A 15,506-nucleotide genomic window follows, 5' to 3' on the forward strand; every position below is an offset into this window, starting at 1 on the left:
ACCGAAATCATAGTAACTCTCATTCTGTGACTGAAACGAATTTCAGACAGTTCATCTGACATTAGATTTGAGCGTTGCCATTCATTCAGTGTAGAGCACGCAACGGCTAAATCGAAGATCAGTACCATCTTCGACTAAAATAACAATTCAGTAGACAAGTAAGTAAAATTATAAATACTTAGCTAATTATGTCGTAACATCACAATAGTAAAAATATATATATTTATTTTAAGTCGAAAACATCCTACTATCTGTCAAATCTAAAGGAACGCCATGTCGTTCCACTACATTGAATGAAAAGCGTAAGCGCCATTAACCGGCGGCGGCGCTTACGACGTTTTGGTCGCGAGAAAACTATTCTCTTAGACGACCTCCGTGGTCGAGTAGTGTGTACACCGGTTTTCATGGGTACGCCACTCCGAGGTCCCGGGTTCGATTCCCGGCCGAGTCGATGTAGAAAAAATCATTAGTTTTCTATGTTGTCTTGGGTCTGGGTGTTTGTGGTACCGTCGTTACTTCTGATTTCCATAACACAAGTGCTTTAGCTACTAACATTGGGATCAGAGTAATGTATGTGATGTTGTCCAATATTGAAAAAATATTATATTATTAAAGCGCTCTAGCGCTGTATATTTTAATACTCTGATTAGATGACACAATAAAGTTCGCTGCAGCAAACTTTAGTTCTTACTCTTCCAACAAACCAGCATTGAACAAATTATTTACGTACGTTCTCATCTATCATAGAATATTATTAGAATATTTTTATTATAATTGACGAAATCAACTTCAAAGGAAAAAAAAAGAAATAAAACCAGATAATATTACAAAAAAAAAATATTTATTTACAAAAGTCATTACAAATTCATTTTTAATTAATAATCGTCCTCTCAATACGAGTATTACAAAATAAGTCTCATTATTATTTATTTCATTTCAAAATACAATACAAAATAAATTAAATGATATTTTAAGATCGAAACACAATAAAGATGTCCACTTGGAGATAGATAAGATATGTACTCAAAAGTTTCCAAACATAATACCCATGAATATATAACAATCAAATTCGCGACATTTTACCGGTAAACTATTCCGTAAGAAATTCAAAACTCACCGAATAAATCGATCGTATCGCTTTAGGTTACAACACGAGATACGACGTGAGTTCTTATAAAATACTACAGCTGCCCAAAATAATACTACTCAAAACATATCTTAGGTATTTCCCGCGCTTTTTTACGTCAATAAAATTATTTATCTGTGTCAATTTATTACGTAATTATTTCAATTTCCCGCGCTTTTTCATTATAATGATTCATTATCTACATCGACCTTTTTTCGACATCGTGTATTTTTTTTTTTTGTTAAACGTTTCAATCCAAAGCGTATTTTTTAAAACAACGAATCAACACAAAGATCAAGATTCTTATTTTAAATTATTAATTGTATTTTTTTTATTAAAAATATAATGTATTAGACTTGTTTATTATCATTTATTATTAGCCTCAATATAAAATTAAAAAGTTTTTCATAATGGCGATATTAAATGTGTATCATAGACAAATATACTGTTTGCAATCATAGATTAGTAAAAAAAATAATTAAATACATTCTTAAAGCAAGGAAGATTATTGATTCTTTAACCTAACTACAGCTGCAAGGCTGTTTACACACGACAAAAGATAAATTGAGTTTATTTCGTTTCACAAAGTTGAACGATGACACTTACTTATAATGCCTTGTGTAAACAGCCAAACTTTGTCTGAAACCGATAATCGATTTGGTTTTAAATACTATTCATCAAACATTACACCGACAAACTGTTTGAATGGTGAATGAGTGTACAGGCACATGAGAAATATGATAAGATTTTTAAATCCAGCCGTTGAGATAATCTGTTCCTGTCACGTTCGTGATTGAATGGTTTCTGTAACTTTAAAATGGCGCGAATTTACGATAAGAATATAAACATCATTATTTTAACTTTATTTAAAAACTGTAGGCGGACAGGATTGACCACCTGGTGGTGAGTTGTCACCAATGACCACAGACATCGGCACTGAGAAATATTAACCAACCTTTACATACACCAACCCCGATGACTAAGATGTCCCTTATGTAGTTAGTCATTCAAACCGAAAAACAATATCGATTATTGCTGTTTGGTAGAATAAGAACAGAGTGGTGCCTATCAAGGTCGTTTCATAGCTCTACCCTCAAGCAAAACTATGCGCCATTATTTTTTTATAATCTATACACACGATAGGAACGCATTATTTCAGCGGCAGGACTTCACTACATATAAAGCTCTAACATACTTTTTGTATTCAATTGAAAAAATATTGTGACAGTATGGAAAGTACCTTATATAAAAAAAAAAAAAACTTACGTTGAAATACAGTTACCCGCTTGATAGTTTATCGATTTCTTTATTGGAAAATAATATACTTATTTATATAATACTGAATTGTTTTGGTTATATTACTGTTACTGATAATATATTAACAGTTTAGTTCGACAATTTAAGCAATCATTAGAAAAACACGACATCGATTTCCCGCGCTTTTTCGCGTCAAAAACGGTCCTGTCAAAGTTGTCAAATTGAATTTGATTGCTATTTTTTTTTTAATTTTAAGAAATATTCTTTTAATTCGAAATGCAATTCGTGAGAATTATTCGAAATTGAAAAATTACATATCAAACTAAACTGTATTAATACTATATAGTTAAGTTCATTAAATGCATCAATATTCATATAAAAAAATACTGGTTTCTTTATTTGTACATTTGTTCGTGGAACATAGACGTGTAGCGTAGTCTGCGTTATATGATATTTCCCCTGGAGATCCTATTACGATAGGACCTTTTCAAAATGAGACGAATTCGTATACAACACTGTATGTCTAATATATTTGAAGTATTTAATTGGACGGGGGAAGTCGGATTTCAAGGTCTTTGCCAATAACTAAATTAATGCATTAATTAAATGTATAATTCATAAGGCATTACTCAACGCAAGATCATATAGATGACAGAAAGCGAATTGATGTTCGTTGATAGTGCCGTAGAATCTACATTCCGAACCGGTAGTTTTTTTTTTAAACGACAAGTCTGACATATGAATCAGAATTATTGATTTAAAAAAGATTCGTTATTTATTTTTTTCATTGAAAGTCTCATGTCCACAAGGGGTTTTAATTCATTTATGAATTGAACATAACGCAGACCAAGCTTAACATCTAAGAATATATATACACTAGGGAATTAACTTAAAATCAATCTTAAATGATACGTTCTTAAAGACTAAATTGGCGTAACAGTGTACAATACATTACTGACACGGAAATTGAGAAATATGTTTTAAACGAAGCGATATTGAATGGACTGATCGAATGAATGATTTTAATTATAGTTAATCTTTGTATAGTCTATTCCAATGGAAGTAGGAAAAAAGATAAACAAACCTTAGATTTATGTATTTCATGCGATTTGTTAATAACTCAGCTATATTGTGTTCAACTAAGAGTTTATCATTAATAAATGTTTATTTATAACACAACACTATTACACTTAACTACTTATTTCCACCTTAATCTTACTTCCAAAATTCCGATAACAGTTTCGACGTTCAAAACGCAATTTTAACTCAAATCCATAGCGAATATCATAGATTAATCAAGCTCTCGACCAATGATATCGCGTCAATTTGCTGTCAAATGTTGTTTATTTAGCTTTTCTCCTCTTATGGTTGGAATAGAGTATATGTGATTTAAATTTTAATAACATTTAACATTAGGTTTAGAATTAGGTTTTCTATATTGCCTAGTCAAAGTTTGATCAACAGATATAGTAATTACGTTATTAAAAACCTGTATTTGTTCTCGGCGCGTTATGAAAAAATAATTAGTGTATTTTTGTGATACGTGCGTACAGACATGAAAAATACACAATGAAGTTGCTCACGAAACCGCCGATCAAGTGTCAAGTCGCTCGAAATAGACAACTTCACGCCTCATCTTCTTTGTTCCAATTGCGAATGTTTAAATTTGTTAGCGAGTTTTATATTAGAGATGAAAAAAGACAGAAATACATTTATCATAATAACTATTAATCATTTGCGTGCAATTAAAATAATTAAATAATTTTAATTACCAAAGAACTTCTCACACGCACTTTTTAAATATCCAAGAGGTTAAAAAGTGACCGTGTTTTGCAGGTCGCAGACCTGAGGTATTCCTAACAAAAACAAATTCTATCCAATGAGGAAGAAGCACAGCTTGAAATCAATCAACATTTTCGTTTAAACTTGGATACCTATACTAACATATAATTTAATATTTAAAAAAAAAAAAAAAAAACAATGAATCAAGACTTTCAGGAGGTTATTTAGGTTAAACATACTTCACAACTCCGTGTCAATAATAATATATATAAAAAATGGAATGTCGAAATATCTGGTCTTAACCGTTGAAGGCACATTTTAGCTGATTTCTTTAAAAAATCGATCGTACAAAAATATACACACATTATACATTGTGACAATATTGACCGTTTAGTCCTTTTTTTTTCATATTGCAACACTGGGACGTCTGATCGGACTACTTACGCTAAGTTTAAACCTAATCATAAGTACTAAAAAGGCTAGTGTTGCCACATGTATAAATTACGTCAAAAAATACTAATACTATTCAGGCGTTTTAATTAAACCTACTGGCCTTAATAAACACGTAATCTCTTGACGGAAAGAAATATTAAAAATTGTGATACAATGTACAACTAACGCACCTTAAAATTATAAAAAGCTACCGTTTTGTACCGATTATCTACCGTTGCCAGTCGGAAGCTACCACTTTAGTATTATACCACCGAGTTTTAGCTGTTCGGCGCAATCTCACCCCACGTGTAGAACCAGTTGTAATTAAACATGGCGGCGTAGGGATGTTTCCTCTTCTTGTGGAGACGGAGGGACTCCTCTGATGCGTACCAGTATTGAGGGAATTTATCGAAAGGATATTTCACTGACTCCTTTACGTAGGGCTCCGATTTATCAGCTGTAAAGAATAAAGTAACTATGTAATGACTTGAGTAAGCATAAGAAAGTATACAACGTAGTTTCTTGCTAATCAGTTCATAGTATAAAAGTCGCTTCCCGCTGTCTGTCTATCCCCGTAAATGCTTACATCTTTAAAACTGCGCAAGGGATTCTGATGCGTTTTTTTTATAGATAGAAAAGAAACACTGATATCTAATCTGGTTTCTAATGTGATGTTGATATTTGATAAATAAACACATATTGTGCGCTTACATTGTAAACACAGGCAGATCCCTACGAGATAGATCAAAACAGTATAATATTACACCTTAAAAATGTCTACAAAAACGTCCTCGACGGCAAATGTCTATCTCTCAGGGATAACCCACAGTAACAATTTTTAATTCTTAATTTTTTACGAGATATAATGGTTAATTGAACTGACTGAAAAAGCTTTGAGCATTGTATATAAAGACATTCTGTCGTATATTTAGTATCAGTGTTGCGAATCTGGGTGGGTTGCTAGTATTCTTATAATAGATGAGCTTTCAGCTTTCAATGGACTGAAGGCCAAGCGTTAAGTGATCAATGTCGTCTATAGAAGATGGTGATGATGTCCCCGGACTGTTTATTCTCAGGAGCTATTAGAGTGGTCAAGTGTTAACACATGTGCGATATGTATTCCCTTACTCTCAATATCCGATGAAACAACAGATCACATTTTATTTAATTACCTTATCATTGTTAAATTAACTTAACAATTATAAACTAATGTGTATGTTTCTGCTGACGTTACTTGTAGTCGTTACACACACTAAGACATCTTGTAAGCATGAGCGTCACTAAGTCAACTAATGCACGCCGATAGTGATTAGTGGAGTAAATGTGGAGGGGTGCGTCGTTGTGAGTTAGTTTGCAAACTAAAATAGATCTTGTTTGTTCATATAGAACTACAAGAACTCTGGATTTGTTTCAATTTATGATATAGGTAGGGTGGACAAACAAATAGGCGTCCTTATTGTGGGCACCGCTCATAGATATTTTTAATAAATATAAATATTGGACAACTTCACATACATTACTCTGATCCCGATGTAAGTAGCTAAAGCACTTGTGTTATGGAAAATCAGAAGTAACGACGGCACCGCAAACACCCAGACCCAGGACAACATAGAAAACTAATGAACTTTTTCTACATCAACTCGACCGGAAATCGAACCCGTGACCTCGGAGTGGTGTACCCATGAAAACCGGTGTTCACACTACTCGACCACGGAGGTCATTGGCTTAGAATGTAAGAAATATTAATTATTCCTTACATCACCAATGTGTTACCAAGCTTGGGAGCTATGATGTTATATTCTTTGTGGTATGGAAATATTCCTCATGACATTTTTTAAGCCACAAGTTTATAAAAATATACTTACATGGAGGAAGACAGTAGGGACAGAATATCCTATGCCGTTTGCCCTCATGGGTCTCCAAGTGTTTCTTGTGCTGTTTCCTCCGGAGAGACACGTGAGGGCAACAAGGGCAGGGTATCGCGAGATCCTTGGGCACGCAGCCATGACGCTCCGCCGAGTGACTCACGAGGGTCGAAACTACTCTGTAACCCTGAAAATTACATACAAAATTATATAATAATAATAATAATAAACATTTATTGAGCAAATTACACTACTTTCACACAACATAAACAACATTAATTATATATATATATATATATAGTATATAGCAGAGATAATGTGCGAGTGAGACAACACATACATTTCACCTGAAAGTTATAAAAATTATATGAATTTTAGACTTCTGGGCACTATTATGAATTATTCCACTGCATTATACCTACAAAATTTGACTGTCTTGTTGGTCTAGTTTCTAGATATAAGGCTGCAGATCCCGAGGTTCCGAGTTCAAACCCCAAGCTGTGCCGATAAGGACTGAAAAACTTATTCGACTTTTTCTGCCAAAGAATTCTCAGAAACAGAAGTCTAGAAATGAGTCCACTGTCGTACCGTGGGCACGTAAAGCCATTGGATTATAAGAGTGAATTAATAGAGAGCACCTGTGTTTACAAACAGATGCTTTTTAATATATCCTGTGTAGTTGACTGGTATCCCTTGAAAGTGGCTTGGATTGATGTTTATTTCAGGATATAACATTTAATTATCAATTACATAATTAAACTGGTTACGTTAAAACACGAAGTAAGGATGAGCTCCTAACGCCAAGTTTTGACTCCGCAAAGTCAATAAATCATTCTTGGGGCAAAGTATCCGTTTCTATAATAAAATTCCGCTGATATTTTTAACTTTGCCGTTTTATAGATTCCAGTCATTTGTAAAAAATACATCGGTAAAGAAGGCATATTATTCGATACGAGATTATATAGATGATAAAAAAGCTTGGAGTTAACGCTTGTTGACTTCCAGGCAGGAGACATAACATACATATATAATTGTATTTAACTAACATGACTGTATTTTTAGACGTTGAAAAAGAGTAAGTACTGAGTTTCTTGCTGGTTATTCTAGGTAGAAACTTCATTCCGAACCGGTGGTAGCTTTACTTTAAATAGTTACTTAAATGATGATTCAAAAGCCTACTTGAATAAAGTATATTTTAATTCAAACTCTATTATTTCGCAAGTATTTAGTCATCTGAATAGTTTCTCGAATGTTCTGAGATTAGTCACCTTTTAAAAGTTTTTAGGTGTAAATCAATATATTTACATTATAAATTTAAAGACATACCTTAAAACAATGTTCGCAGCGGTACGGAAAATTTTTCCACTTGGGATTCTTTTTTCTGCTGAAAACCATTCGATACGGTTCCGTTGGAAACCAGTCTTCGGGATCTAGGAGGGTCTCAATTAATTCTGTGCCTGAAATCATGAAATTCTTTGTTTTAGACAATTTTATTATCATGGTCAAGATCGTTAGCTCTCCATGTAGTAAACCGATGAACCAATTTAAATAAGGTTTAGTGTGGAGATCTATCTCCAATTTTGTTTAATTCGACTTACATTTACATTACATTTTACATTAGCAGCCTGTAAATTTCCCACTGCTGGGCTTAGGCCTCGAGTTGCGAGTTGGTGGAATACACATGTGGCAGAATTTTGTTGATATTAAACACATGCAGGTTTCCTTATGATGTTTCCCTTCACCGCAGAGCACGAGATGAATTTTAATCACAAATTAAGCACGTGAAAATTCAATGGTGCTTGCCTGGGTTTGAACCCGAAATCATCGGTTAAGATGCAAGCGTTTTAACCTCTGGGCCATCTCGGCTTTAATAAATTCACTTATTGAGGTAAAATTGGGTTTGTTTCAGTTGGTAGCCGCAGCTTCAGGTGGTATTTTTATATATACTATGAAATTGTTTTTCCTTGTTCAATCACGTGAAAACTTGTGGTTTTTCCACTATTACTTTTTTTAAAGACTTAATTTAAAAATGGAACTTTAAAATATCTTACAAAATGTTTTTAGAATTTAGAATTCCAACTAATGGTCTTTTATGGTGCATGGCATGTTAGGAAGAAGTATACCTCTGTGATTCATTACGTACTCATATAATAAATGAAGAAATATACACACACAAACGCTGTGAATGAACAATGAAGTTTATACATTTCATATTCATAAGATCTGTGCTGAGCAACTTACAAAAAGCTATGGATTAAAGTGATAAATCAAAAGATGAATGAACCATTGAATACCTTACCTGGTGGTAGTATTATTTCAGGAGCAGGTTCTGGCGGAGTCGGTGGGGCGGTCACTGTTGTCAGTGTTGTGTTTGTCGCTGCTAGCAAACTCGTTAGGATTGTGTTTTGTGCCTGTAATTATAAATATGATTTTAAAATCACCAGATGCTTCTGATAACCATGTCAAGATGACCATGACCACAATAGGCACTCTGTATCCTGTCTAGAGTTAAGAGCAAATTCATGGCCCTAAGACTCAAGACAAAGGATGCTAAAGTTAAGCCCTTTATTCTTGGCTATCGCCATTTTAATAACACTATCAGCATATAAAAGTAGATTCATTCAAGACTTGTCAGTGTGATGCAACAGCACCTAGATCAGAGGGTTATTGTATTGTACTGTCTCTCTGCTAATCTTTCACGGGCAAACCACTTAACCAAATTTGGTGAAATTTGGTTTGAATTAAGCTGGAATGCGACTGAAGGACATTACTACTTCTGTATGCACAAAACCTGAGGATTCAATTCCACAAAGCCATTCAAGACAACTAGTTTAATATACACACACACTATTCTTATGTGAGGAGTCTGTTACGGGTTATCTCTCAAAGTGAAAATCCGTACCATGTGTGTTAGTGAAATTGTTCTTAACTCTACTATGCCATTCCCTGGCCAAGCATATATATCTTATATCAATGTGTGGACGATTTAAGATAAATAAAATAATATATGTTGTTCATTACTAATAATTAACTGGAATAATTGAACTGGAACTTAGAAATTAAAATTAAAGTGTATATAAGTAGTTTTGTTATAAATAAAGATATATTAATCATGAACTGTTTATGATGCAACATATAAGAGTATTTAGCTTAACATAGAATATGTTAAACTTATGTTTATTTAACATTAGTCCTGCCATCGGAATATAGTACATGTAAAGCAGTGCTGTACATGTCTTTTGCGAGTATTTAAGACTCTTACCTGTAATAAAGCTCCGTTAGAAAAACTCTGTGATAAATCCTTTGGTTTCCTCTTGTAGCCCTTCGGAGGACCTCGCTTTTTAGCTATTTCACCGTTCTTTTTATATCTAACGATTTCCCCCTCGCAAACACCCTTCGTTACTGGGGTGATCGTCAATTTAGCAGGTAATGAGTAACGATTTTGCAAATTTTTTACAATGTTATTACTGTGCAGGTTACTCGTTGCAAAGGCTAAAGGGTTTGCTAAGTTTAAAGGGTTGTTGACGAATTTTGGTAGAGTACTGGTAGGTGTGGTTGGATATATAGATAACGACTTTGGTGCATTGAATGCTGGTATCTGATAAACTTGGAGATTGAGGTCAGGACTCGTGAATTTGAGTCGTTTTGGGTCTGGTTCATCATCACTTGATTCTGATTGTGTGTTCAGAGGATCTTTATCTGAATTTCTGAACGGTTCCGAGTGAGGTGACTCCTTTTCTTGGACACAAAACATCTGTGAATTAAAAAAATATGATCTTACATTTAACATTGTTATAACATAATCGTTTAAAATAGAACTAATATTAGCGTCATCTAAATACTTAACTTATTTACCTATAAGTGAGTTAGTAAGTAATAATACTTTTAAGCAAGCTGCTAAGTTTATGATCATAGAGTAGTTATTGCAAAAAAAAAAACATAAAATCGTTTAAATTTCACGGTTTCATAGAAATAGATATAAGTGATAGAAAAACAATACATACTTAACAATGAACTGGTTAAAATAACATTGAGGGCATTCACACATAGAACAGTTATAAATTAAATATATAATCATTTGTATACTTACTGTTCAAAATATAACTCCGAAATAATTGTTAAGCACACCAATATTAACTTATAAAACGAATCAAAATGGCGTTGAATTCATAAAAGAAACCACACAATTAATCGTATCTCATGAAATAACAGCACATGCCACTATTAAGTAAGTTCGGTACATTGAACTAATTTAATTTTTCGTTTCGTATTGTTTTGAATGAACAAACCGATGTTTTGCTTATATTTCACTTTGATGCACAAATTTACACACAAAAACGTTAATTTAATACATGATTACGGTTAATTTGATTGTATATGTTGTAAAATAGACGCGAAACATAAAAATAAAAGGTTATACACTATTTCAATAATAACAAGGCAAAAGTACATCCATCCTGACGCTCTACAAAATAAATCACGCTGCGATCGGATACGCGTACTAAATTTTTCAACATTATATTAATGCACTTTAAACTTTATTAAAACTAGGTTAAGGTGTATTTAAGGTTAGCTTCGTTGAATAATTCTACGCTACTAGCGCCAATTGTTAGAAAGTGAAAGATGTAAATCATAATCTTAGCGGGAAATTTGAATACTTTTATCGTTATGGCGTTATAAAAAAACCTCTAGCTTTTTTTAACACTGTATGTTAAAAATATTATTATATTTTATTAACTTCATCGTTTAACTAACTTAGAGTTGATGGAATTGATTAAAATTATTATAATTTAGAAATGAATAAAATTCTTGAAAGATTCACTATAATAAAAAAATTTAAATTAAAAATATTTAGTGAGGGCTCTCATACAACAAAAATGTTTTTTTTGCCATTGTTTGCCCAATATTAAAATGCTGTACTAGGTAAACGCTTGAAATGGTAACAAAATATTTGGTTTTCTTCAATTATTAAATATTTTACAGATAATTATTATTTTACTTTTATTTAGTGTGTCGCTTTACGCATTTTTTATCCGTACCCATTATGAAAATTGTGTACCTATTGTTGTTTACGTAGTCAATGGTACAGAACCTTTGTGCGCGAGTCCTACTCGCACTTAGCCGGTTTTTTTTTGCATAAAGTCACTACGAACTGACCATTTGTAGAATATATATAAACGCTAAAAATATTATTAAAATTCAGGCAAGTATTTTTAATATCTTAGTTTATAATTATCTTATGTTCAGCAGTGAGGGAAAACATTGTGACGAAATTAGCATATGTATAGAAATGTTTTTTTATCAGGCAACATTGAATCGGCTAAATAAGCTCCAGTCTAAGTGAAGTTCAATAGTTATTAATTTATTAAAGTATTGCCAGGGTTCTAAAGTTATATTGCAAATGTGTTCGAATTTACACATTTTTTAGATATTAAATAAAATTTTCAGAAAGTAAATCGCAATTTTTTAAGGAAATTCAAAATAGGAATTAATATTTTTTTTAATCATGTATTATGATTTTTTTTTTGTATATGGCAAATCAGTGTGTTTTAAAGGATGGGATGAACAGAAACACTACAAAATTTCAATAACCATTTTAATTGAAAACTTATCTAAATTCCAACATCTTAATCAAATGAAAGTTTTTTCTAAATTCAAAATATAATAAATTAACGACTAGATGACAACGCTATACACAAGACGAAAGGAAACAAAAAAAAAAAATGTCGAAAAATTACGATTATCACATAAGAACCATGTTGATACACGTTTATAACTAATTTTGTGAACCAAACATGCTGTCTCGCTCGTACACTTTGAATCTTATAAACGAGAAAGAGACAAAATCAGTATTAAAAATCCAAGTTTGAATACAAAATTATTTTTACAAACATGTACCGATATTGATCCATCGATTATAATTATTTACAAATTAATTATATTTCACTTAAACATAGTCGAGTTTTTAATTAGTATTATTTAATAAAAAAAATCAATAAACTGGTCACACTGTTTTGGTATAAAAGTGCTTAAAACTGTCCTTAATATATTAAATAAATACGTTACATTTAATAATATAACCATACTATTCTATATTTGAAAAGTCTTTTTCAAATTTAGAACCGTACGGAAACAATTTACAATGACACTTAAACAAATTGTTACAGACATAACTGGCTGCAAATGTTTGGTACGATAAAATTGGTAATTATTACAAAAGAAAAAGATCTAAATAGGAATGATTTAAAAAAAAAGAAAATGCCATTTTATTGGTAGAGATATGTTAAGGACACAATTACATAGACATAACGCCACAAACACGAAGAGATCTCTTGTCCTCTCTTTCCCGCCAAAATGACGTCATCGCTACGTAAGCTACGATATGTATATTATATTAGAATTGAGAAGGTTGAGCAAGTAAGGAATGGTAGTATTCGATAAAATTCCGAGTTTATTTTTAAAATTTTAAAGCTGAACGAACTTATTCGCATTGAACGATTTTCGTTTTGATGCTCGATATTTAGCACTGGCAACACAGCGCCATAGCGCTTTATCTACGGGCCGATATCCGCTAAATATCAGATCGTTTTTGTTAAACTGTGAAACATGACATGACAGATATTGGAAACAAAAAATATCTATGTGATATTACAAGTTGATCTGAGTAATAGCCTCTTAAAATAGAGAACTCTCTAGAAATTATGACAAGTATGTATGTAGCTTATATTTTATATCTAGACATCTGTAGTGACACATTTTTCCGTTCGTTTCCTATATCTATGATATTTTGATTTTACAAAACATTTTAAATACATGACATAAGTATAATTTAACTCAAATGCACGATTATTTAACGGTTATAGAATGTTTTAACTAAACTATGGAGGGTAGAGGTCTGGAATTCCTGAATACAAAGTATTTGAAATTTAATAAAGAATGTTAAAGTAAATCAATAATTATATATTTGGCCTTTATATAGGTCACAAGACCTAAAAACAAATCTTATTAAAGAGAGATAGAGTAAATCCTCCTTCTACACTCCATTGTTGTTGTAAGTGTTGTATGATCATGCGATTATTATAAATAATAAAATAGAACACCAAGATTCCATATTTAAATTTAAAAAATCGCATAACCTCTTGAAAGAAAATCGTTCAAATAGGAACTCCCGAGGTCTGGTAACATTATCAAGTAGAAAAATTATAATTACGATATGATATAAATTATTAAATGCTTTTTAAATCTATCACCGACTATTTATAATCTGTGGACGTACGATTACAGCCTACTGTCATAGATGAATAGACAAGACAGCGCATAGACAAAACTAACTACAGTTAACTCTCGACCATCTTATGTCGTTAACAATAAAATACGAAAGAAAAAAGACATCAAACTGTTCTTAGATTAAGATAATAATTATTATTTATAATTTTGTAACCGCATATATTGCCATTATAATGTATATAAAACACTTCAAGAGCATCTGCGATTGACTCTGATTCGACGATAATCGGGAGTTTACTGCATAAATTTACGGAAACAAAGACAGCGAAATAAAAAAAAGAAATACAAAAAAATACGTCCATTGCGTTTATGTCTCCCTGGTACAAATTCTAACGTTATCTACTTTAATAGCATATCTTCATCTCTTTCACTCGTGTTACATTTAGAGAGAGATGGAATATAAGCACTGTCTTATCTATATATCTACGCGTGCCCTACAAACTCTAACTTAGGAACCCTATTATTTATTAATACCTAGCAAAACTACCGTCATACACAAATAATTTAGCCTCGCGTATTTAAACTCAACGTATTATATTATCTGCGCAAATTATAGATAGTATATATTTTTAATGATTACTTATAATGTCAAGGTGACGTATACAAGAGACATATGTGACGTTTTGTTACAAGTCTTTTTTTTTTTAAATTATTGTTTCAAAAATACATGAATATTATTATAAATATTGACGTATTGCTAAAACAATAAAAATATCCTTGAAATAAACGTTACGGTTAAAAAGTCATGGTTACATGAAAAATATTTTTTTTTTAATTTGTTTAAAATAACCTATTTCGTATTAAATTTTTAGGTTATGTTAAAAAAATCGTTTATGTAACTAAATTATTTAAATGTATATATTATTTTAACATATATTCCTTTATGATTACAATACATATCATGATAACAGCCAAATTACTCTCAAAACCTTTCTATATGTCAAATTATAATTAATTAATGTCAGTGTTTTTGTACACATAAATACGTTACATTATTATATACATACTTTTTGGAGTAGCTACCTTAGCGAATATATTAAAATTGTCAAATCATATCGTGTCGAGTATCCGAACGTATTTTTGGCATATTATTTTCACCTTATACTAACGACACTCATCCAAATCTAACCGTTCAATCATTCATACCATTCAATCAGGACGCTAGTCGCGTATCAACGTCAGTTTGACAGCGAAAAACGCGCGAAAATCATACCGACATCTTTTAGACAACACGAATTACAAACACATCAAGATTTGTATGTGCGGATAACGTCCTTAATTTGTGCTCTGCACAGTGGGCATTGGCCGCCACCCTTCCCTCTCCATTGCTGAACTGCACAGCGGTAACACATACACATATGACCACACATATAAAGCACGCTGTCTATTGGATTTTCATAACAAATTGTGCATTCTGTGCCTGTGAGGTTTCCTTCCCCGATGACAGAGTAAATTGGTTGATGGTGTGAGGTAGATGGTATGGGTCGGCTAGTGGAAGGTCCATTGGGAATCCTGTCGAGTCTTAATGGTTCCGAGAGTCCGTTGGGCATTTGTAGTTGCTCGTTGGAGTTGTTTTGGCTGGTAGAAGAGCATTGGCCTTCTGTCCGGGGACGGTACGGTTGAGGCACTGAGCATGATGGAGCTTGGGTTGAGATTGACTGAAGACCCGCCAAGCAGAGTTGGGAAGTCGTTTGGATTGGCTGTAAAGAAGAAAATAACTTATTAAAACTATGTAACAAGTTTCAATTAGATACTAT

General features: G+C 32.3%; 2 protein-coding genes across 5 annotated transcripts in view; both read right to left on the reverse strand.

The window, feature by feature from the left end:
- Positions 1-4,362: 4,362 nt before the first annotated feature.
- On the reverse strand, positions 4,363-10,885 carry LOC125074630. Its single transcript, XM_047686003.1, has 6 exons — positions 10,553-10,885; positions 9,725-10,216; positions 8,762-8,873; positions 7,789-7,919; positions 6,463-6,649; positions 4,363-5,054 (listed from the first exon to the last, which is right to left on the reverse strand). The coding sequence occupies exons 2-6, from the start codon at positions 10,214-10,216 to the stop codon at positions 4,876-4,878; spliced, it is 1,101 nt and encodes a 366-aa protein (XP_047541959.1). The 5' UTR covers positions 10,553-10,885; the 3' UTR covers positions 4,363-4,875.
- A 3,304-nt stretch (positions 10,886-14,189) lies between these two features.
- Positions 14,190-15,506, reverse strand: part of LOC125074597 (protein neuralized) — a 40,736-nt gene continuing 39,419 nt past the window's right edge. For all 4 annotated transcript variants that reach the window (XM_047685952.1, XM_047685948.1, XM_047685951.1 and 1 more), the window contains exon 4: positions 14,190-15,449. In XM_047685952.1, the coding sequence (XP_047541908.1) occupies positions 14,997-15,449 (453 nt within the window). In that variant the 3' untranslated portion in view covers positions 14,190-14,996. The remainder of the gene's footprint in view (positions 15,450-15,506) is intronic.

This window comes from Vanessa atalanta, chromosome 28, assembly GCF_905147765.1.
Source record: "Vanessa atalanta chromosome 28, ilVanAtal1.2, whole genome shotgun sequence".
Lineage (NCBI taxonomy): Eukaryota > Metazoa > Arthropoda > Insecta > Lepidoptera > Nymphalidae > Vanessa > Vanessa atalanta.

Coding starts and splice junctions, on each gene's coding strand:
- LOC125074630 (XM_047686003.1), bottom strand. CDS start 10,216: ATGTTTTGTGTCCAAGAAAAGGAGTCACCTCACTCGGAACCGTTCAGA. Junction 7,920..8,761: donor TGAAATAATACTACCACCAG/GTAAGGTATTCA, acceptor TCATGATTTCAG/GCACAGAATTAATTGAGACC. Junction 6,650..7,788: donor GCTGCGAACATTGTTTTAAG/GTATGTCTTTAA, acceptor TGTAATTTTCAG/GGTTACAGAGTAGTTTCGAC.